Genomic DNA, 23,712 nt, shown 5'->3' with positions numbered 1-23,712 from the left:
TGATTTAGATTTACCTTCATCAAGCTAATTGACTTAGTATGACATACTTTTAGTTTTGCTTTGTAGTCTACTGTCCAGCTTTCCTTTCCATATTATTACATCTTGATGAGATTTTCCAGACAAGATTTAGCACTGATCGGTTACTTGATGGATTCATGATCAGATATCATTTGTATCTCATTTGTACACACCTTGTAAGTTCAACTGAACTTATCCATCAATGTTATATATAGAAAGCAACATTAATATACCTACTTCAATTCATGACAACTCAACTCCAACAATTTATGTTGAAAAAACAAAACCTCATAGAGTCATAGAGATGTACAGCATGGAAACAGACCCTTCGGTCCAACCTGTCCATGCTGACCAGATATCCCAACCCAATCTAGTGCCATCTGCCAGCACCTGGCCCATATCCCTCCAAACCCTTCCTATTCATATATCCTATTCCTATTCATCCAAATGCCTCTTAAATGTTGCAATTGTACCAGCCTACACCACATCCTCTGACAGCTCATTCCATACACTTACCACCCTCTGCATGAAAAAGTTGCCCCTAAGGTCTCTTTTATATCTTTCCACTCTCACCCTAAACCTATGCCCTCTAGTTCTGGACGCCCTGACCCCAGGGAAAAGACTTTGTCTATTTATCCTATCAACGCCCCTCATAATTTTGTAAACCTCTATAAGGTCTCCCCTCAGCCTCCAGCCTGTTCAGCCTCTCCCTGTAGCTGAGATCCTCCAACCCTGGCAACATCCTTGTAAATCTTTTCTGAACCCTCTCAGGTTTCACAACATCTTTCCGATAGGACGGAGACCAGAATTGCATGCAATATTCCAACAGAGGCCTAACCTCCCAACTCCTGTACTCAATACTCTGACCAATAAAGAAAAGCATACCAAACGCCGCCTTCACTATCCTATCTACCTGCGACTCCACTTTCAAGGAGCTATGAACCTGCACTCCAAGGTCTCTTTATTCAGCAACACTCCCTTGGACCTTACCATTAAGTGTATAAGTCCTGCTAAGATTTGCTTTCTCGAAATTCAGCACCTCGCATTTATCTGAATTAAACTCCATCTGCCACTTCTCAGCCCATTGGCCCATCTGTTCCAGATCCTGTTGTAATCTGAGGTAACCCTCTTCGCTGTCCACTACACCTCCAATTTTGGTGTCATCTGCAAACTTACTAACTGTGTACCTCTTATGCTCGCATCCAAATCATTTATGAAAGTAGAGGACCCAGCACCAATCCTTGTGGTACTTCACTGGTCACAGGCCTCCAGTCTGAAAAACAACCCTCCATCACCACCCTCTGTCTTCTACCTTTGAGCCAGTTCTGTATCCAAATGGCTAGTTCTCCCTGTATTACATGAGATCTAAACTTGCTAATCAGTCTCCCGTGGGGAACCTTGTTGAACGCCTTACTGAAATCCATATAGATCACATCTACTGCTCTGCCCTCATCAATCTTCTTTGTTACTTCTTCAAAACACTCAATCAAGTTTGTGAGACATGAATTCCCACGCACAAAGCCATGTTGACTATCCCTAATCAGTCCTTGCTTTTCCAAATACATGTACATCCTGTCCCTCAGGATTCCCTCCAACAACTTGCCCACCACCAAGGTCAGACTCTTAAACAGTGGCACCACGTTTGCCAACTTCCAGTCTTCGGACACCTCACCTGTGACTATCAATGATACAAATATCTCAGCAAGAGGCCCAGCAATCACTTCTCTAGCTTCCCACAGAGTTCTCCAGCACTCCTTCCTCTGGAATCTGGACATTTTGCAAGATGTCACCATCTATTTCCCTACAGTCTATATCTTCCATATCCTTTTCCACAATAAATACTGATGCAAAATATTCATTTAGTATCTCCCCTATTTTCTGTGCTCCACACAAAGGCTGCCTTGCTGCTCTTTGAGGGGCCCTATTCTCTCCCTCGTTACCTTTTTGTCCCTAATATATTTGTAAAAGCCCTTTGGATTCTCCTTAATTCTATTTGCCAAAGCTATCTCATGTCCCCGTTTTGCCCTCCTGATTTCCCTTTTAAGTATACTCCTACTTTCTTTATACTCTTCTAAGGATTCACTTGATCTATCCTGTCTATACCTGACATATGCTTCCTTCCTTCTCTTCACCAAACCCTCAATTTCTTTAGTCATCCAGCATTCCCTATACCTACCAGCCTTCCCTTTCACCCTGACAGGAATATACTTTCTCTGGATTCTTGTTATCTCATTTCTGAAGGCTTCCCATTTTCCAGCCGACCCTTTGTCTGTGAACATCTGCCTCTAATCAGCTTTCGAAAGTTCTTGCCATATACCGTCAAATTTGGCCTTTCTCCAATTTAGAACTTCAATTTTAGATCTGGTCTATCCTTTTCCATCACTATTTTAAAACGAATAGAATTATGGTTGCCGGCCCCAAAGTGCTCCCCCACTGACACCTAAGTCACCTGCCCTGACTTATTTCCCAAGAGTAGGTCAAGTTTTGCCCCTTTTCTAGTAGGTACATCCACATACTGAATCAGAAAATTGTCTTGTATGCACTTAAGAAATTCCTCTCCATCTAAACCTTTAGCACTATGGCAGTCCCAGTCGAAGTCTGGAAAGTTAAAATCCCCAACCATAACTATCATGTTATTCTTACAGATAGCTGAGATCTTCTTACAAGTTTGTTTCTCAATTTTCCTCTGACTATTGGGGGGTCTATAATACAATCCCAATAAGGTGACCATCTCTTTCTTATTTCTCAGTTCCACCCAAATAACTTCCCTGGATGTATTTCCAGGAATATCCTCCCTCAGCACAACTGTAATGCTATCCCTTATCAAAAATGCACTCCCCCTCCTCTCTTGCCTCCCTTTCTATCCTTCCTGTAGCATTTGTATCCTGGAAAATTAAGCTGCCAGTCCTGCCCATCCCTGAGCCATGTTTCCGTAATTGCTATGATATCCCAGTCCCATGTTTCTAATCATGCCCTGAGTTCATCTGCCTTCCCTGTTAGGCCCCTTGCATTGAAATAATTGCAGTTTAATTTATTAGTCCTACCCTGTCCCTGTCTGCCCTGACTGTTTGTCTCACTTCTGTTCTCAGCTGTACCCGTCTCAGATCGATCTCTTTCCTCATTATCTCCCTGGGTCCCACCACCCCACCTTACTACTTTAAATCCTCCCAAGCAGTTCTAGCAAATTTCCCTGCCAGTATATTAGTCACCTTCCAATTTAGGTGCAATCCATCCTTCTTGTACAGGTCACTTCTACCCCAAAAGAGATTCCAATGATCCAAAAATGTGAATCCTTCTCCCATACACCAGCTCCTCAGCCATGCATTCATCTGCTCTATCCTCCTATTCCTGCCCTCACTAGCTCGTAGCACTGGGAGTAATCCAGATATTACTACCCTTAAGGACCTCTTTTTTAAATTTCCGCCTAACTCTCTGTAATCTCCTTTCAGAGTCTCAACCTTTTCCCTTCCAACGTCGTTGGTTCCAATGTGGACAATGACCTCCTGCTGGCCCCTTTCCCCCTTGAGAACATTCTGAGACACTCTGAGACATCCTTGTTCGTGGAAACAGGGAAAAAAACACACCATTCTGCTTTTTCTCTGCTGGCCACAGAAACGTCTGTCTGTACCTCTGACTGCAGAATCCCCTAACACAATTGATCTCTTGGAAGCCGATGTACCCCTCGTTGCATTAGAGCCAGTCTCAATACCAGAAACGTGGCTGTTCATGCTACATTCCCCTGAGAATCCATCACCCCCTACATTTTCCAAAACAGCATACCTGTTTGAAATGGGTATATTCGCAAAAGACTCCTGCACTAGCTGCCTACCTCTCTTACCCTTCCTGGAGTTAACCCATCTATGTGACTGTATCTGAGACTTTTCCCCCTTCCATTAATGCCATCCATCACATACTGCTGCTGTTGCAAATTCCTCATCGCTTCTATCTGTCTCTCCAACTGATCCACTTGATCTGATAAGATTCCCATGGGGAACCTTGTCGAATGCCTTACTGAAGTCCATATAGATCACATCTACTGCTCTGCCCTCATCAATCTTCTTTATTACTTCAAAAAACTCAATCAGGTTTGTGAGACATGATTTCCCACGCGCAAAGCCATGTTGACTATCCCGAATCAGTCCTTGCCTTTCCAAATACATGTACATCCTGTCCCTCAGGATTCCCTCTAACAACTTGCCCACCACCGAGGTCAGGCTCACCGGTCTATAGTTCCCTGGCTTGTCTTTACTGCCCTTCTTAAACAGTGGCACCACGTTTGCCAACCTCCAGTCTTCCGGCACCTCACCTGTGACTATCGATGATACAAATATCTCAGCAAGAGGCCCAGCAATCACTTCTCTAGCTTCCCACAGAGTTCTTGGGTACACCTGATCAGGTCCTGGGGATTTATCCACCTTTAATCGTTTCAAGGCATCCAGCACTTCCTCCTCTGTAATCTGGACATTTTGCAAGATGTCACCATTTATTTCCCTACAGTCTATATCTTCCATATCCTTTTCCACAGTAAATACTGATGCAAAATATTCATTTAGTATCTCCCCCATTTTCTGTGGCTCCACACAAAGGCCACCTTGCTGATCTTTGAGGGGTCCTATTCTCTCCCTAGTTACCCTTTTGTCCTTAATATATTTGTCAATACCCTTTGGATTCTCTTTAATTGTATTTGCCAACGCTATCTCATGTCTTAAGGTATATGTTAATTTGTAGAAGTATAATGGAGCTAGTCATGTTTATTTGTTTGCCAGGTTCCCATGTGGTAGATGGCTCGGTAAAGGGGTGGATGATGGGAGCCTAGAAAGGATTCTAGTTGGAGAACTTGCATCAGCCAGTCAAGAAACCGATGAACGTCACTGTCGGACCCCTCCACTGCAGCAATCTCCAAGTATGATCAGGAGATTTGTCAATATAACTCCTACCAGCAGGCAAAGTAAGTAAAGATGTGATTTTTTTTGGGGGGGGGGGGGGCGTGGGTGGAAGAATTGCAAATTAAATCACAGAAGAAGGAAGAATATTTTAAATCCTCAAATGAGTTTGCGCTTTAGCAACAATGTGCTATTTATTAACACTATGAGAAGTTTGGAGATTTAAAATAATTGTCTTCCGTCATTGCATATTGTTGTGGAACCTGACAGACAATGGAGTTGATTCCCTAAAAGACTTGGGTATTCCAGATTGTAGTTTATCTAATCTAGTTTGGGTGGGGAACACTGATTTAAGACAGAACTGTTTCACTGTTGCTAATCAATCTCATACATGTAGCAATGGCAGCTCAGTGACGTAATTGCAGAATTCAAGGAGTATCTTGTGTAAAATCAAAATAGAGTGGGTGCTGTAAATTTAAAATAAAAATGCCAGAAAATGGAAGAATTCAGCAGGTCAGCAGCCGGGTCTGTGGATGCAATGGATGATCTTTAGTTGAAACTGAAAAGAAATTAAAATGTAAAAGTTTTGATGCTAGTAAAGGTCATACAAGGACAAAGCTTGTGATAGAGTACAGACTGTGGGGCTTCATCTATTTGACTTTGCAACACTTTTTTATAAAGGAGAAATCTGAACTTCTTTCAGCAACAAAAGACCATTGATAAATGATTCTTTTTATAAGACTGCAAACCTACATAACTTTGGTAGGAGACAGTAAGGTCTGCAAATGGTGGAGATCTGAGTTGGAAAAGCACAGCAAGTCAGGCCGCATCCGAGGCGCAGGAGAATCGACGTTTCGGGCCGGAGCCCTTCATCAGGAAGTCGAACTGGGCAGAACTTTGGTCTTTCCATTTATTAATTATGTCTCTTGTTCACAATTTATCGACTTTATGCACTGCACTGTGTAAAGACATAATATTTGAAAACTTATGGGAATAAACATAACATAATTTGATGAAACATTTTTTCTTTGTTGCAGAGCTAAATACTGGTCAGATACAAGAATCTGTTGGGGAAGCTATCAATGGCATCGTCAAACACTTTCACAAGCCTGAGAAGGAGGCAAGAAACCAGTGTTTAAATAATTAATTAAAATTGTTACTTATAGAATAATGGAGGCTTGATGTTGTTCAATTGATTAAGAATTTATTTTATTGAAATTTTCTGTCAAAAGTGTATTCTTTTTGCAAACTAAAAGAACTGCGGATGTTGTAAATCAAAACATCTGAGGAAGGGTCACTGGACCCAAAATGTTAACTTTAATGTCTCTGCACAGAAACTGCCAGAGCTGCTGAGCTTTTCCAGCAACTTCTGTTTTTGTTTCATATTCCTTTGCAGCTCGACAGTAAATGAAAATAGTCAGAGTTATTTAATCAATGCTATCATGTGAAAATTTGACATCCAAACTTGTGGTGACTTTAAGATATATTAAATTTTCTTCCAAGTTAATTGATCATTTGTTTAAGTTTGAGTATTCAGCATCAGACTGTTGATGTCACATGACCTAATTTCATCCCATATTAGTAAGCATTTTTTAATCATTCAAAATGTATTCTACATCACCACTGTATTGTAGAAAATCATGTGATATTAGACATTTCATATCTTGAATGCTACCACAAAGGGTTGCATGGTGTGGGCAAGTGAGTGAAAAAGATATGTGCAGGGAAAATGCTGAGAGATGTAAGAGGTATAGAGTAGATAATCAGACTTCAATAATATTGTCTGGACTGGGATAGCAATTATATAAAGGGCAGAGAGGGAGAATAATTTCTCTTGTGTAAATAGCAAAGAGAGAGAAAAGTTTCTCAGCTGTGTTCAGGAGTGTTTTCTTAATCATACTTTTCTGATCCAATAAAAGTAATTGCTGGATCTGCTACCAGAGAATGAGGGGAGGGCAGGTGGATCACTGCCAGACAGTGAGAATTTAGGGAGCAATGCTCATAGAATGGCCTGATTTGTCCTAAGCGCACAGGAATGATGGATTGGCAGCCAAAACTATAACAGAAAAAAATTAAACAGAAGGTAGTTTGGGCACAGTCAAGGCATCTTCCCAAAAGGGAGAAGGTTAGGACAGGCAAAGCCAGAGATTCATTGGTTATGACAATAATAGAATAAGATGAAGCAGAGAAAAATAAGTTTTTAAGGCATGCCAAATTGATATTACATGAGAACCAGGCTAATAATAGAAAGTTAAGAGAAGCAAAGGAAATAAGAAAATCAGAGCATGAGAAGAAACTGCCAGCTAACATGAAAGGGAATCCCCAAAAGTCTTCTATAAGCATTAAAATATTGAAAGGGTATTAAAAAATGAGTATCACCAATTATGAACCTAAAAGAAGATTCTCATATGGAGGCAGTAAGTATGGCTACGGTACCAAATAAATATTTTGCATCTGAGAGAAGGAAATGCTGTCAATGTTACAGTGAAGGAGGAGGTAATGGAACTACTGCATAGACTGACTATTGATATAATTAGAATGACAGATTGTGCTTAAAATTAGTAAATTGCCAGGACTGGATGGAATGCAGCTGAGGAAGCCGAGAGAAAAAGGGCAGAAATTGCAGGTGCAGTCAAGGATGGAGAACGGCAAATGTTACACCTTAGTTCAAATAGAGGGAAGCATAAACATAGAAAATACAAGCTAGTCAGTTTGATCTTGGTTATGGGAAACTATATTCTAGACAATATTAACCATCATTTGGACAATAGGAGGGGTAATTGGAGAAAACTGCTACTATATAATTGAAGGGAAATCATGCTTCACTAACTTGATTAGAGTTTTTTGAAATGATACATCAAGTTGTTGATAATAATGTGGCCAATACAATAAATATGTATTTTGAAAGAGTATTTGATAAAGAATCAGAAATGGGCTTTAACTTTGCCAATTGAATAAAAAGGGGAAAGATAACAAAATGGACGAGTCACAGGAAGTGGAGAGTTGTGGTGAATTGTTCTTCACAGTGGAGGGATGTTTGCAGTGGTGCTCCAGAGAAATCAATACTGGAACCACTGCTACTCTTGGTATAAATTAATAACTAGCATTTGAGTATAAAGGCATAGTTTCAAAATTTGTAGCTGTCAAAAACCTTGGAAATTTAGATACCTGAGAATAAGATAGTGATAAATATAAACAGGAGATAAACTGATGGAATAGGTGGACAGGTAGCAGGTGGCATTTAATGCAGAGGTGTGAAGTGACACATTTTGGTAGGAATAACAGAAGAGACAATATAAACTAAAGGATATGGTTTTAAAAGGAGGTACGCAGGAACAGAGAAACCTTGGATAAATATGGGCAAATTGTTGAACGTGACAAGGCAGTTTGGAAAAGACGTTAAAAGGACATACAGGTTCCTGTGCTTTATAAAAAGATATAGACTACAAATATACAAACCTTTATAAAACAAGGATGCAGACTCTGTTAAAATATTGTATCCAATTCTGTGCCCTGCACTTTAGGAATAAGGTGAAGGTATTAAAGTATGTGGAGGAAAGGATAGATTGAAGAACCTAAGGCGAGTAGAGTCATACAGCCATGGAGATGTACTGCATGGAAACAGACCCTTCAGTCCAACTTGTCCATGCCGACCAGATATCCTAAATAAATCTTGCCCTTTTGCTAACATGTGGCCCATATCTTTCTAAACCCGTCCTATTCATGTACCCATCCAGATGTCTTTTAAAGGTTGTAATTGTACCAGCCTCCTCCACTTCCTCTGGCAGCTCATTCCATACATGTACCATCCTCTGCGTGAGAAAGTTGCCTCTTCGGACGCTTTTAAATCTTTCCCCTCTTACCCTAAATCTCTGCCCTGTAATTCTGGACTCCCCCACTGAGGGAAATACCTTGTCTATTTACCCTATCCATGCCCCTCATGATCTTATAAACCTCTAAGGTCATCCCTCAGCCTCCAAAGCTCCAGGGAAAACAGCCCCAACCTATTCAGCCTCTCCCTATGTCTCAAACCCTCCAACCCTGGCAACATCCTTGTAAGTCTTTTCTGAACCCTTTCAAGTTTCACAACATCCGTTCTATAGGAGGGAAACCAGAATTGTACACAATATTCCAAAAGTGGCTTAAGCAATGTCCTATAAGTCACAACATGACCTCCCAACTCCTATACTCAATGCTCTGACCAATAAAGGAAAGCATATTGTTCTTCTTGAAGAAGAGAAAGGTGAGAGAGATTTGATAAGAGGTTTTCAAAACCATGAGGGATTTAGACAGGGTGAAATTGTTTCCAATTTTGGAGGGATCAAGAACTAAGTAAACAGATTGGTGAATGGCAAAAGGATCAAAAACAACATGAGAATGTATTTTTATATGCAGTGAGTGGTTAGGATCAGGAATGCACTGCTTGTAAATGTGGTAAGACAGCTTTAAAAATGGCTTTCAAAAAAGGGACTTGGCTAAGAATCTGAAGATGGAGACTTGGCAAGATGTTGGCGATTCTGTACAACTGCTGTGGACAGCTCTACCTAATAGCCAAGGCATACTGGTGTTTTTTGCCATCCCTGGCCAACTTATGTGGTGGAATTATAGTTTAAAACCTTACAGAACACATATTTGATAATTTGTGGGAGTGGGAAGGATGCCAAAGGGAAAAGGAGTGAGCAAACAGCAGCAGGGAGGATACTCCCCTACAGCACCTAACACACCAGACTCTGCAGCAGCCTCCCCTGAACCCTCGCCCCTCCCCCGGGGACCTGGCAGACTCAAAGGAACTGGCTATGACGATGGAAAGACTTACCTTGAAAGGAGCTGCGATTGAGGAGATCCGTGGGAAGATTTGTGCCTTGGTCCAACTGGCTCCCGAAGTTTTTGGGCCTTCACGTCAAGTCTAGCAGGTTGCAGATTGAAAGGGCTTATCAGGTTACAGTGTACAGGTCAGGGCCAGTGCAGCGCCCCCGCACGGTTCTAGTGCACTTCCATTCATATAAGGACAAGCAAAAAGTCATGGAAGCCTCTAAATTACTGGGAAATGATCCGCAGGCACTGCTGTACAACGGGTCAAAAATCATGTTTTTCCAGGATTTCTCAGTAGCTTTAATTCGAAAGAGGAAGTCCTTCGATGAAGCTAAAAAGAAGCTGAGAAACCTGGGCATCCAGAACTCTGTGAGGTACCCCGCAGTGCGCCATTTCAGCCACACGGACTCAGTTTATACATTTGACTCAGTGGATAAAGCTAAAAACTTTGTAGACACTTTAAAATAGACAGACTGGCCTAAAGAACGCAGTTAATGTTCGTCCTCTTTTCCTTCTTTCCCCATGTTTTCCCTTCCTTTTTTTATTCCTTTCTTTCTCTCTAATAATTTCTTTTTTGGAAAGGGGGAGAAATAAAACTTGGAATAAGTTGTTCCTTTTTTAATTAACTGGATTTTATAATGGGAAATTTTGTGAATGTTCTTTGTTGTTTGTTCTGTTTCTCTTTTAGTCACAAGTAGGAGTGACATGAAGCCAGGGATGGGTGAAGTGCTCATCCTACTTTGTCTTTTTTTCTGTTGATTTAAGGATCATCAACTTTTTTTTTGCTGGACTAAGGCTGGGGCACAGTCTGGGTTTGAAGAGGCTGTGAAGGAGGCGATGGGTAGTGTGAGTGTCCCCTATGGGCAGGGGAAGAGTCTTCGATTCAAGATTTAATAGTTGGTTTTCTTTGTAATTTTTTGGTGGTAATATTTGTAGTTATGATGGAATAGTTTTTGTATACTTAATTCTTTGACTCTGAGTCTTTATTTACTTGTGCTTGGTGCTTTGTAAGCAGGGATCCCCCTCCCAGGGGTTCAAGGGTCTCTGAAAGGGGGTATGGCTTAATGTCTTATTAAATGGTGTACCTGGAACATCAAGGGAAGTCATTTGCCTGTTAAAAGGAAAAAAGTGTTTTCTAGCCTTAAGAGGGAAAGGGATGATATCGCTTTGTTGCAGGAAACTCATCATGATGATGGAGAATACCTGAAGTTACAACAAGGGGGTTATGACCGGGTATTCTTTTCATCCTTTTCTACTAAAAGTAGGGGAGTGGCAGTACTTATCCAGAAAAATCTTCCATTCACATTATTAGAGCAGGTGAAAGATGAGCAGGGACGGTTTCTGATTCTTAAAGCCCTGATACATGGAGAGGAATATGGTATTTTAAATGTCTACTGTCCTCCGGTGCATCCCCTCAAATTTTTGATTAGTGCTTTCTCTAAGCTGTGTGCCTTTGGAACACGGCACATTATTATAGGGGGGGGGGGGGATTTTAACTGTCTTTTGGATCCGACAGTGGACAGGATGCTTAGTAGGCCCCCCAAGTACTTCTTCGCAGGCAAGCAGGTGGCTGACTTATGCGAGCAATTGGGGTTGGTGGATATTTGTAGATGTCTTCACCCTACTGACAGGGACTTCACCTTTTTTTCAAATCCAAATAAATATCACATGAGGATTGATTTCTTTCTGGCCCTCGGCCCTTCTGCATTCAATTATGGGTTGTAAAATTGGGAATATTGCTATCTCTGATCAGGCAGCGGTATATTTGGAAGTTAAGGCCAAGAGTGAGGGGCTAGGTTTGTGGCACTGGTGTTTGGACCCTTTTCTCCTTAAGGATTCCAAATTTGTGGAATACGTTTTGAAGGAGTTTCAGGAATTCTTGACTATCAACTCAGGTACAACTAGTAGTCCGTCTATGCTATGGGAGACCACTAAGGCCTTTGCTAGGGGATTAGCTATTTCCTATTCGGCTAGCCGGAAATGACAGAAGGAGGAACAGCAGCGTCTACTTGAGACGCGGTTGAAAGCCGCCGAGGTGGCACATTTTGCATGGCCTTTGGTGACCTAAGCTACAGTGGATCATACCCCTCCGGACTGCCTTGAATTCAATACTGACACAAAACACAAAGGAAGAATTTGTTTTGCTAGACAAAGGCTGTTCAAGTATGGGAGTAGGCCAGGGAAGTATTTAGTGTACCTGACTCGGAAAAAGTGTGCTCCCCAATCCATTACTGTAATCAGAGACAGCGCCAGGGTCCTTAGGTATGATGCTAAAAAGATTAGTGAGGTTTTTCGGAGTTTTTACTCTGAATTGTATCGGTCTGAAGGTTGCGAGGACAGGAGGGCTAAAATGGAGGCCTTTTTTAAGAACCTGGACCTCCCAGGGGAACCTTGGAACAAGCCTCTCTCCTTAATGCCCCCTTGACAGTTCAGGAAATACAGGAGGCAGCTAGGCAACTTCAATGTGCGAAAGCGCCTGGCCCTGATGGTCTCCCAAGTGAGTTTTATAAGGAGTTTATAGGGATTCTGTCAGGGCTGATATTGGAGATGTACAATCACTCCTATTTGCATGAATGCCTACCACGATCTTTGAGAGAAGCTAATATTTCCCTAATTCTTAAGAAGGGGAAGGTTCCTGAGGATTGTGCCTCCTCTCTCTATTAAATTCAGATTTCAAGGTTCTGTCTAAGATCCTGGCGCTGACATTGGAAAATGTGTTGCCCCATATTGTTAAAGAGGGCCAGACAGGCTTTATAAGGGGCCGTAGTCCTCTAATAATATTAAAAGGTTGCTGAATATGGTCAAAGTTTGTCAGCAACGATCGCTTCAGGGGTTGGTGATTTCCTTAGATGCAGTGAAATCATTTGACCGGGTGGAATGGCCGTTTCTTTTTTATGTCTTACAGAAGTTTGGGTTGGGTGGGGTTTTTGCTAGGTGGGTGGAGGTTTTATATCGCCACCCTCTGGCCACGGTCATCACCAATGGGGTGAAGTCTGGGAACTTTAGGATTGGTAGGGGTAGTTGACAAGGCTGCCCCCTCTCATCGTTGTTGTTTATGTTGGTGATGGATCTGCTGGCAAAGGCCATTTGTCAGAACATCCCCATAACCGCTCTGGAAGTGGGACCGAGGGCACACAAGATTACACTGTATGTAGATGGTGTCCTTCTGTTTTTATAGAACCCGATGACCTCGGTACCCCATTTGATACAATGTATTAATTCATTTGGGGCTATTTCAGGATATAAGATTAACTTTGCAAAATCGGAGGCTATGCCTTTGGGAAACCTCAAGGATGTGCCAGAAGTTGAAAGTGGCCCTAAGTTCCCTTTTAACTGGTCACGGGCAGGGTTCCGATACCTAGGCATTTTTATTACCCCCACGTTTGATCTGTTATTTCGGACTAACTCTGCTCATTTGCTCAACAATATTAGGCAGGAAATCCAGATATGGGAGGCTCTTCCAATTTTATGGCTGGGCCAAGTATCTCTCATTAAGATGAATGTTCTTCCTCGTTTGCGTATGCTTCCTATAATGTTTCCCAGGTCAACGCTATGGAAGCTTACAGGATGGTTTGGTTCCTTTGTCAGGCATCGTGGGCGGCCCCTCATCAAACTTACTAGATTGCAATTGCCTCAAGGAGGGGGAGGAGTTGATTTCCCAGACATCATGAGGTATCAATTGAGTTCCCTGCTGTCCTTTGTCTGCGATTGGGTAGGTAGCGATCCGAACTCAATATGGCAGGATATCAAGGCCTCCCAGGCAAAGTGGCCTCTTATTTACCTGTTGTTCATGGATAAGATGAGGACAGTTATGGACCATTGCCGGAACCCCATTGTCATTAGTACAGTCAAGACATGGAGGGTGATACCTCAGAGTAAGGATTGCTTATCCAAAACTTCACCACTTACGCCTATAGTTGGCATGCCAGAGTTCTGACCAGGGATGATGTACTCAGGGTTCAAACTATGGGCAGTGAGAAGAGTTTCTAGTTTGGGAGACTTGTTTGAGTGGGAGGTTATGATGTCTTTTGAGTAACTGAGCTGCATATACAGGTTGCCCAGCAGAGATCTTTACCGTTTTTTTCAGGTTAGGGACTTCATCCAGAAGAAGACTACACTTCTCACTAAGTCCTATAAGTCCCATACAGAGAGTTTGTTGCTACTTTCCACAAGCACCCTTTCGGTTAGTGCCGTCTATCGCCTGCTGAGTGACAGGGCCTGGCAGGATATTAACCAGTTATGTGAGGTCTGAGAGCAAGAGCTAGGAGTGGAGATCTCTTCTGAAACATGGGAGAACATATGGGAAAATGCTCAAAAGATCTCAATTTGTAATAGGACATACACTACATAGATAAAAGTTCTGCACAGGGTTCATCTGGCACCAAACCGTCTGATGAAGTTTAAAAAAGGGGTATCTTCAGTGTGCCCTAGATGTAAAATAAGTGTAGGTACTCTTACCCATTGCTTCTGGACATGCCATAGGCTCCATGTTTATTGGAGCACTGTGGAAGGAGAGATAAACAGGGTATTGAGGACTAAAGTCAAAGTAGACCCGATATCTCTCCTCTTAGGTCTACCAAATTTACCAACTTTAGATGGGCATGGGAAGAAACTATTTAATATTCTTGCATACTGTGTACGGAAGAATATTCTGATGAACTGGGTGTCTGAGAACCCGCCGGGCTTGCTGGGATGGCAGAAATTAATTATGGAGCATATTCCCTTGGACTTTTTTACAAACATGGTGCACCACATAACAGACCATTTTTAAAAGACATGGCAGTTATTTGGGTATAGATTTGTCAGCTATCTTAACTAGGGTGTTTGTTTAACTGGGATGGTTAGGTTTGTTAAGCCCTGGGTCTTGGAGGGGGGGACTCCTGAGTTAATAAGGGTATATATACAATACTCCCATTCCTTTGTTTGGGAGCTTTGTGCCGAACATAACTGTTCTGTATTGCGTTTTATTTGGGTTTTTTTGCTTTTCTTTCTTTTTTTGATCTATTAGTTATTTACTTATTTGTTGGTGTTGCTTTGCACAGTGTTAGGGTTTGTTTTGTATTATAGGGTAGGTTACTAGTCAGTAGACAGCAGTTGTATTGTAATTTGTGCTTTTTTTTATTATACTGATATTTGTTATTGATTGTATTTTTCAATAATTTTATATGTTTGTAAAGTTTAAACAAATTGCTAATAAATATACTTACAAAAAAAAAGAATCTGAAGATGACAGTTACAAATAAATGGTGGGTGTGGAACCAGATTTTGCAGAGAACGAGTATGGACATGATAGTTTGAATAGCTTTCTTCTGTGCTATAAACATTCCATTAATCTATAGTTAAAATTTTAAGTTTAAAACATTGGTGGGTTTGGCTAGGATATGAAATCTCAAATCTGTTTTCCAGCTTAAATCCAACTCCAACCTGCTATTTTTGGCTTTAACAAAAGCTACTAGGTGGATGGGTGAGCATCCCTCCAAGAAAACAGGTTTGAATTTTAAACATGATAATGAAGCTAAGTTCTATTGGCATTCTGTTTTTGAAATTTAACTATTATCTGCCAGTTTCTTGAGTAATGGGTATTCTGTTAGATTCTTCAAGGCAAGGATTTGGCAAATTCAGGAGATAGGTGCCTTTACAACTATCGTTTGGATTTAGGTTTCTGCCGGAGAAGCATCCGCATTTGAGATTGTGGACCTCCTGCCCCTGCTTCCCTCCATCTCTCTTCCTGGTAACTTACACTCATTAATTAAAGTTTTACATCAAACGAGAGAATCATGAATCATAGGCCTTCTGCATATTACCACCTCTCCAACCTGCTCCCTGCAAGTTGCAACTTCCATCCAGTTATTTCCTATAAGCTACCATTTCCAATCATTTAGTGTATATATCAGAATATAAGTTGTCCAAGCTATGCTGTTCTTAAATAAAATGATGTATTTTCTTTTTTTTTTAATGTAGAGGGGAAGCCTAATGTTACTGCTCTGTGGGGAAAATGGACTTGTGTCAGCTTTAGAACAAGTGTTTCACCATGGTTTCAAGTCACCTCGACTCTTCAAAAGTATTTTCATTTGGGACTTTATGGGTAAATAGAATATTTGAAGTTTATTCAATGAAAGCCTGTAGCTTTTCTTTTGGTGGTATATTGTGCTTTTATCCTTTTTGGTACAAGAGATTAAATATGTTGTGATTACAGTTATGAAATAATTCTACAGAGAGTTTTCAGAGGAAGATATTTGTCAATTAGATCCATTTCAGTAGACTGGAATTCCGTGCTCATTAGCATCCGTGTACTTGGTTTCCTGTTTGTTGATATAATTTTTTTTCTACTTCGATTTTGTATGTAAATGTGTGTTTTTGTTCAAGGAAAACCAAGTATTAGCCACCAAGCTAGTATCTTAAATTCTAAAATCAGAAGGATGAATTAAGACAATCCAAAATAGACATAAGCACTGGGCCAAATTTTCATCATTGGCTTGGGAACCACAAGTTAGACTGATTCCTGATGTCACATCCCCAAATTCTGAATGAAGATGCATGCATGTAATTTTCATTGCAGAGGATCAAGGATGGGCTGAAGTTGGCCCTGCCACTTCCCACAGAATAAGATGGGAACAAAGGCGGTTGGATACCAAGGCCAGCATGCTAGAGATCCACACCCCTTCTCTGAGATATCAACCTTGGTGTTCTGTGGATGAGACTGTTAGGTCACTGATACCTCATCCCTCACCCACTTCTCTTTACCTTCTCCATACATCAATGTTCCTCCATTCACCCTTTATTTACCATGACTGCTCCATAGCTTCTGTGCATCTACCATAACCACACTCAGTGTCAATAGGAGCCAAACTTATGACCCCTATAACAACAATGGGAATTCTTTAATATGCTCACACTTTAATAAGCTTGTACTTTAATATGCTTCTAAATAATAACATTCAAACTTCAGTTAAAAAACTTCTTCTCTTGGGAACTCATAAAAATGTATACCAAATACACAGCCATTAAACTCCACATTTTAAATAAAGAGCTGTCATCTTAAGTGCTCATTGAACAGCCATGTAAAATCCTCTACAAAACATTTTGATCCTATTAACCCTCATATGGCTACCAAACTACAGCCTTTTCACAGCTGTGTATGCAATCTCTGCTGAGTTTAACCCATTTTTAGATCTCAACCTAGCATTCAAAATGGGATTACGTTGCACCATTATATAAATAAACTTTCTAGACCTCAATAAAATTGTACCTTTGAGTTTGTCTAAGTAGATAGCCGTCTAGAACATAGAATTTAGAACAGTACAGTGCAAGAACAGGCCCTTCAACCCATGATGCAATGCCAAACAAGACACCAAATTAAACTAATCCCTTCTGCCTGCCCTTGGTCCATATCCCTTTATTTCTTGCATATTCATGTGCTTATGCAAAAGTCCCTTAAATGTCCCTATTATTTCTGCTTCCAAATTCACTCCTGGCAGTGGCATTCCAGATTCCTACCACCTTCTGTGTAAAAACACTTGTCCCACACATCTCCTTTGAACTTCCACCCAACCCCCCCCACCTTAAATGTGTGCCCTCTAGTATTAGACATTTTAACTCTGTATAAAAGATTCTGACCGTCAACCTATCTATGCATCTCTTCATTTAATTTACAAAAGCTCACCTTTCAATCAAATATGCCTGGCAATTGTTCAACTATTTTAAAGAGTCAACAAACATCAGATCTTTAAATCAATGTAATTGTTGAAGCATATGTTGAGGCGTTGCATTAGCAACAGGTTTTCAATACCATTGAATGTAACTTTATTCACTGGAGAATGCATGGGCTGAATTTTCACCTTTGAGGCTAGTCTGCTGGTGAGAGGGTTTCATGGCATCCAATCCACCAGGGGTTGGGACAAACTTCCTCATGTGATCTTCCACTGTTCATCTCATTAATTATTCAAGCAAGCTGTTAGGCACAATTCTTGGGGAATTGTATGGCTAGAGAATTGGAAATGGTTATCACTGGTGACATTTTCCAGCCCACACTCTTCTGCAGCATCTAAAGCCCAGCTACACATCACTTCAGACTCTGCAAGCCAGGAACTACACTTCAAGTTGTGCTGCTTGATCGTGATGATGTTGTGGAAGAAATGAAAGCTATCTCCCCACTTCCAGGACAGGGTATTTGAAGTGCTAGTAGGAAGGGTTATGGAGTGGAGGGCAGTCCTTTTCCCTGCTGACCACTTATGGAAACCACGCAACAGCCTTAGCCAGACTGGACACAAATAGCAGCATAGGTCAGTGCTGTGTCCTGTGCTAAAAGGGACACGTGGCAATACCACAAGAAGGCCAGTGATTTCCTGCACCCTGCAAGGGTAAATGCTTCTATCTTCTTTCTGTGACCCCACAGTTCCAAGGCCATCATTTGTTTTAACTCTGCCACTGCATATATATCTCACCAAGGCTTGTGGATTACAACTTTCACATTTCATACATTATGTCCATTCAACAGCTCATCTCATCTTCCTAAACTACTAACACTTTTGCCCTCCATGCTTCCTGCGTACTTATTGAGACCATCTTACCACCGTTCCTGCTCATGCATGACTACAAACTGCTCCTGGGTCCAGTTCATGTCACTTTCTTCATGTCACTTTCCTTTTTAGAAGAACAGCTAATGGAGAAGGTTGGATTCAATTGAGTAATTTAAATTTAAAATCCCCATTGCTTCAGTTTTAGGCCACGTGTTTGCCCCTTTGGCAAAATTGATAGCAAACATTGATGGCAAAATCGGCCCCTTTGTTTGCAATTGAGGAGTAACTTGCTATGTATTTGCATAGCTATGATACCTAACCAATACTGTACGATTCTTATTTTATCTTCAGAGAAAGCCTATATGTACTTTGAGAGTTTGGAACATACTGATCTTGCCCAAGAAGAGAATTGGCAAACTAGAGCCAAAAACTTTTGCAAGTTTGTTGCTGCTATAAATGGTGCCCCTCGGAACATTGGGAAGGATGGGAAATTTCAACTTCTGGTGTGTCTGGGAGCAAGGTAACAAAATTATTTATGTTTTGTGTACTGTAAAAATAAAGCAGTGTTAAAGCCTATGCAATCTAACTGAATCCTTGTTTTATTTGGTTTAAAGCTGGTTATATTATATTTTTATTTTGTGTATGGTGGGGCTGACAATATTAGCTTTGATATTCGCACATTGTTCAACTGGAATAAGATGAGATTTATCCAAGACTACACCATCTGACTGCACAGGAGCTATTGAGGGGTTGAATGAAGTGGATGACCGAGAGGACTAAGGTTATAGCTGTGCAACAGAAGCACATATGGAACTTGACTCCACATTTGCAGATAATATTGATGAGGGAGATCATGTAGATAAGCAACATGAGGGAAATCAGAGTAACGTTTGGAGACTGTAGCAATATTGTGAGATCGGAAGGAAAGCCACTGCTAAAAGGATTCTGACTATAATCAGATAAGGAATAGCTCAATAAACAAAACAGAGTTGGACAACAAATGATGGGATAGACAATAATGTAACTAGGTTAAATCATAAAAATGTAATTTGGCCAGAATTGATATTCATTAGCAAATCGATGTGTAAGTTTTATTTCTAGAGAAGTTCCCATAGATTAAATTTGAGTACAATTGTTAAATGTGTTTGTACTACAATCCTGTGTTCACTATTGTTCTAAAGTGTTTCCTTTTAAGAATTGTTTAGCTCAGTTAACTGTGTAATTCCAAATTAGGAAAGTTAAAGGCTTTGAGATTTTTCTTGCAGTTTCTAATTAGCCGTTCTTCTAAAAAGGAAAGTGACATGAAGAAATTTCAAATAAATAGTTTTGGGAGAGGAAAATGCTATCAGGGTGCTAACAATTTCAGACAGTGACTACTTTGTTCAGGCAATGGAGTTTCTCAAGCGGTTGTCCTTTATTCTCTAAGGCAAGAACTATTGTACTAGTTGTCAATGAAGCATTTAAATGCCTGTCAAAAACAATTACGCAAAATATACTAATCTCTTATTTCTCTCTCAGACTGATTAGATACAAAAATATTTTTCTTATATAATAAAACCCATCCATATTTTGGTGACAGTAAATGTGTCCCTTTCGTTCATGTTTGTACCAATCTGATTCTTTGCTTAAAATACTGTGCTTTTGATTTTTCCAGTTGTAGTTTGTTTCCCACAATTGATTAACTGGATTCAACCATCATGATGTCTTTTTTTAACTTGTCAGGGATCATCTCTTGCATCATTGGATTGCGTTGCTTGCTGACTGTCCTCTCATCGCTCAGATGTATGAAGATACAGCTCTGATTAAAGACCACACATTAGTTAACTCCCTAATTAGAGTGCTGCAAACTTTGCAGGAATTTAATATCACACTCGAGACATCGCTGGTCAAAGGAATTGAAATTTAAAGATCACAAACATCCAATGGAAGAATGTGCACAAGTGCATTGCACAAATTTTGAAATTAAAAATGAATGCAATATTGGAATTCAGCAACTTGTTTTTAAGTTGTAGAAACTATTTGCCATATAGTAAGTGCAGTGAGCCATTTTGAACCTGGTTATCAGGTTATCCTAAGGTTTGAAAGAATGTACAGACATTCTGACTTTTAATGTTTAGTCAATCATTGTAGGTTTGTTTGGTTGTACAGTTATGTGTACCTCTTCAAGAATTATGCTTGTTTCAAACTTCTTTTCTAAAGAAAATAAGAAGTGTTACACTTGATTTATTTTTCTGCACAGGCCAATCCTTGCACTGTTAACTTGCAGTTTAAAAGTGTCTGAATTTTTTTAAAAGTGTACATAAGCAGGGCATAGGTTTTACTTTGTAGCTGCTTAAAAAAGTGTACATATATACATATGTTTGTAAAGTGTGTGTGTGTATGTAATATGTATAATATATAAACATACACATAGTATTCTTGTAAAATTCTTGGAAAATAGGTCGTATTTTTTCAAATGTTGAAGGGTTAAAGATCAGTGTCTGATATTAAGCTGAGAAAGTATTCATTTGTATTTCATTTTGATTAAAAAAATAATTTTTCCTTGCCCCTACTTGGTTCCTTTTCATTTGTCTTTTATAACAAAGATGAGATTTGACTGTCCATAAATAAACATTTTCCCTTCAGATTCACGTTTCTATGAAGTCTCTGTGAAAAATATTGCTTTTAAACATAATTTATTTGGTGTGGCTAATGTTAAGTAATCAGAAGGGTATACAGATTTATGCCAGTATCATGAGATAGACTTAGAACAAATTTTCATTCTTTCCAAATATTTTTTGAACCTTGTTAGAAACTCATTTCTTAACCATACCTTTGCTTTCATTTTTTGAAATTTAAAAAATTGGCAATTTTTTTCCAAATTAATGAAAAATAAATGCCGCAATATTGAAAAGTTAGATGCAAATTTATGGTGAGTCTGTTCCCTGATAGTTGATTAGACCAGTTTCATCCTTAGTGTATTACAAAAGGTGTAGATTTTGTGGGTGCACATTCGACTTTGGGGGTTCCATGCATTTTTCTGATAGGCTGCTACAACTCAATGAAGTGCTAACCATAGGAGTAGGAAATACAGGAGAAGTTCTAGCCAGAGTATTAATCCCCTTTTTTTCCTTTTTTTTACACTTGGTTCAGGCTTACACTTTTCAGATTATGAAACTCTTTTTCTTGGTGGTTTTGTCGACTCCTTAATACACATATTCAGCTTTACCTTTTAGTTAGAAAAAATATAAAAATGTACCACAAAACTTATTGGTGTTCTATTTATGGTTTATTTGACTGTCTGACAAAAAAAAGGCAACAATTAATGTTTATTCACAAAGTTTCAGATTTCTTCTGTTGTAGAAATAAAACTGAGATTTAGGTAAAGTTGCAGAACTTTTCATCAATTATCTAGTTACAAACAATATTTTACATACACTGCTGTATCCACATGCTCTGCAAAACTTTTATTATGACCACTTTTTTTTAGTTTTCAGAGAGTCTGTACCTCTGTATTGTATCGCAGATTATTTCTCTGGCATAATTTTAAGTATTTATAAAATAAATATAAATGAACCTAGTTTTATACATGAGATTGGAAAAAGACCTATAAGCAGTGTATAAGGATTTAGTCTTTCCTTCTGCTTTCAGTGGTATTAATCAGCTATACCATTAATGGTGAGGGATAGAAGGCTTCTGCCTTTTGGATCCTTACACAGATGGATAATGTGGAACTGTGAAACATCTGTGTCCGGGTACCATTACAGTCTGGGAGTTGGTGTCACGCAGGTGCTATTAGCATGTTTGGAGTTGAGTTTGAGTGATTTATTGATGTCACATGAATCAAAATACAGTCCATACTGTTGTTTTGCATGCTATACAGGCAGATCATACCATTGCTGATATTCCTGATGAAAGGAGTTGCCCACTCCACAGAAAAAAATGTTTCTTCTTTCCTTTGTTCCCTTTATAAGTTTAGAAGTCTGGTACTAAAATCTTGTTATTAATGATTTCTCCATTATCTTCCTTGTGGATATCAAGAGTGGATTTTCATACAATAATTACATTCCATGTCTGATGATTTTGTTGAGTAGCACTGAAAGTGTGATTTCAGTGAAATCATTGTGATTTAGTTATGTGAAGAATCTACTTATGTAATGAGAAATCTATTTCTGGATTAGTGGTGCTGGAAGAGCACAGCAGTTCAGGCAGCATCCAAGGAGCAGCGAAATCTTCTGGAATGTTTGAGGAGCGTTCGTTATGGAGGTGGGTAGATAAAAGTTTGTTGTACTTACAGTTTTTGATGTTTGAGATGGAATTGAAATACTGTTTGTTGAGAGTATGAATTCTCCTGAGGATGTAGTACAGAGTGGGTCCTTTGCAATTCTGAGAGAGTGTGGCCCTCAGCTGAGGCAGGGATGACTGTGGAGAGGTTAGGTGCCAGTGCATTGCTGCGAGCGTGGAGCGGAGGATTTTGAAGGAGAACCGTTGCTGGTGTTTTTGAATCTGTAGACTACTGTTTGTCCTGTTCGGGTCCGAACTCTGTTGGTTTAAAGGTGGTCCGGAGTCCGTGTGGGATGAGTTGGTTTCGGAGGCAGGCACTGAGAAAGCAAATGTGGCTGTGGTAGCGAGTTTGTTTCACGACATGGTTGAAGAGCTTCAGGGCAGAGGAAATGACCTGGGAGTTGCAGTGGGAGAGGGACTCCCTGATTTCTTGTAGAGAGAGGAGGAAAATTCTTCAAGGCAGGCATCCTCCTTGGATGCTGCCTGAACTGCTGTGCTCTTCCAGCACCACTAATCCAGAATCTGGTTTCCAGCATCAGCAGTCATTGTTTTTACCTAATGAGAAATCTAACCTAGAGCTATTTCAATGTCAAAAACTCAAAGAACATTCATTAAATTTCCTGATTTGGAGATGCCGGTGTTGGACTGGGGTGTACAAAGTTAAAAATCACACAACACCAGTTTATAGTGCAACAGGTTTAATTGGAAGCACACTAGCTTTCGGAGCATCGCTCCTTCATCAGGTGATAGTGGAGGGCTCGATTCTAAAACACAGAATTTGTAGCAAAAATTTACAGTGTGATGTAACTGAAATTATACATTGAAAAATACCTTGATTGTCTGTTGAGTCTTTCATCTGTTTGAATACCATGATAGTTTCACTTCTTTCATGTGTAAATCACAAAACCTTTTTTTAAAAGTTGTATTCTCAGGTTAGCTAACCTGAGAATGCAACTTTTAAAAAAAAGGTTTTGTGATTTACACATGAAAGAAGTGAAACTATCATGGTATTCAAACAGATGAAAGACTCAACAGACAATCAAGGTATTTTTCAATGTATAATTTCAGTTACATCGCACTGTAAATTTTTGCTATAAATTCTATGTTTTAGGATTGAGTCCTCCACTATCACCTGATGAAGGAGCGATGCTCTGAAAGCTAGTGTGTTTCCAATTAAACCTGTTGGACTATAACCTGGGTGTTGTGTGATTTTTAAC

At 39.9% G+C, this 23,712-nt stretch overlaps 1 protein-coding gene across 3 annotated transcripts in view; it reads left to right on the top strand.

Moving 5' to 3' along the window:
- Positions 1-20,776, top strand: part of dennd5a (DENN/MADD domain containing 5A) — a 266,025-nt gene extending 245,249 nt beyond the window's left edge. For all 3 annotated transcript variants that reach the window (XM_087996558.1, XM_043705881.2, XM_043705880.2), the window contains 5 exons: positions 4,785-4,966; positions 5,939-6,021; positions 15,675-15,798; positions 18,584-18,752; positions 19,955-20,776. In XM_087996558.1, the coding sequence (XP_087852684.1) occupies positions 4,785-4,966; positions 5,939-6,021; positions 15,675-15,798; positions 18,584-18,752; positions 19,955-20,138 (742 nt within the window). In that variant the 3' untranslated portion in view covers positions 20,139-20,776. The remainder of the gene's footprint in view (positions 1-4,784; positions 4,967-5,938; positions 6,022-15,674; positions 15,799-18,583; positions 18,753-19,954) is intronic.
- The last annotated feature ends 2,936 nt before the right edge of the window (positions 20,777-23,712 follow it).

Source organism: Chiloscyllium plagiosum, unplaced genomic scaffold (assembly GCF_037043375.1).
Source record: "Chiloscyllium plagiosum isolate Xiang-an unplaced genomic scaffold, Cpla_swu_hap1 HiC_scaffold_18, whole genome shotgun sequence".
NCBI lineage: Eukaryota > Metazoa > Chordata > Chondrichthyes > Orectolobiformes > Hemiscylliidae > Chiloscyllium > Chiloscyllium plagiosum.
This window is presented reverse-complemented; position numbering and strand designations above follow the sequence as displayed.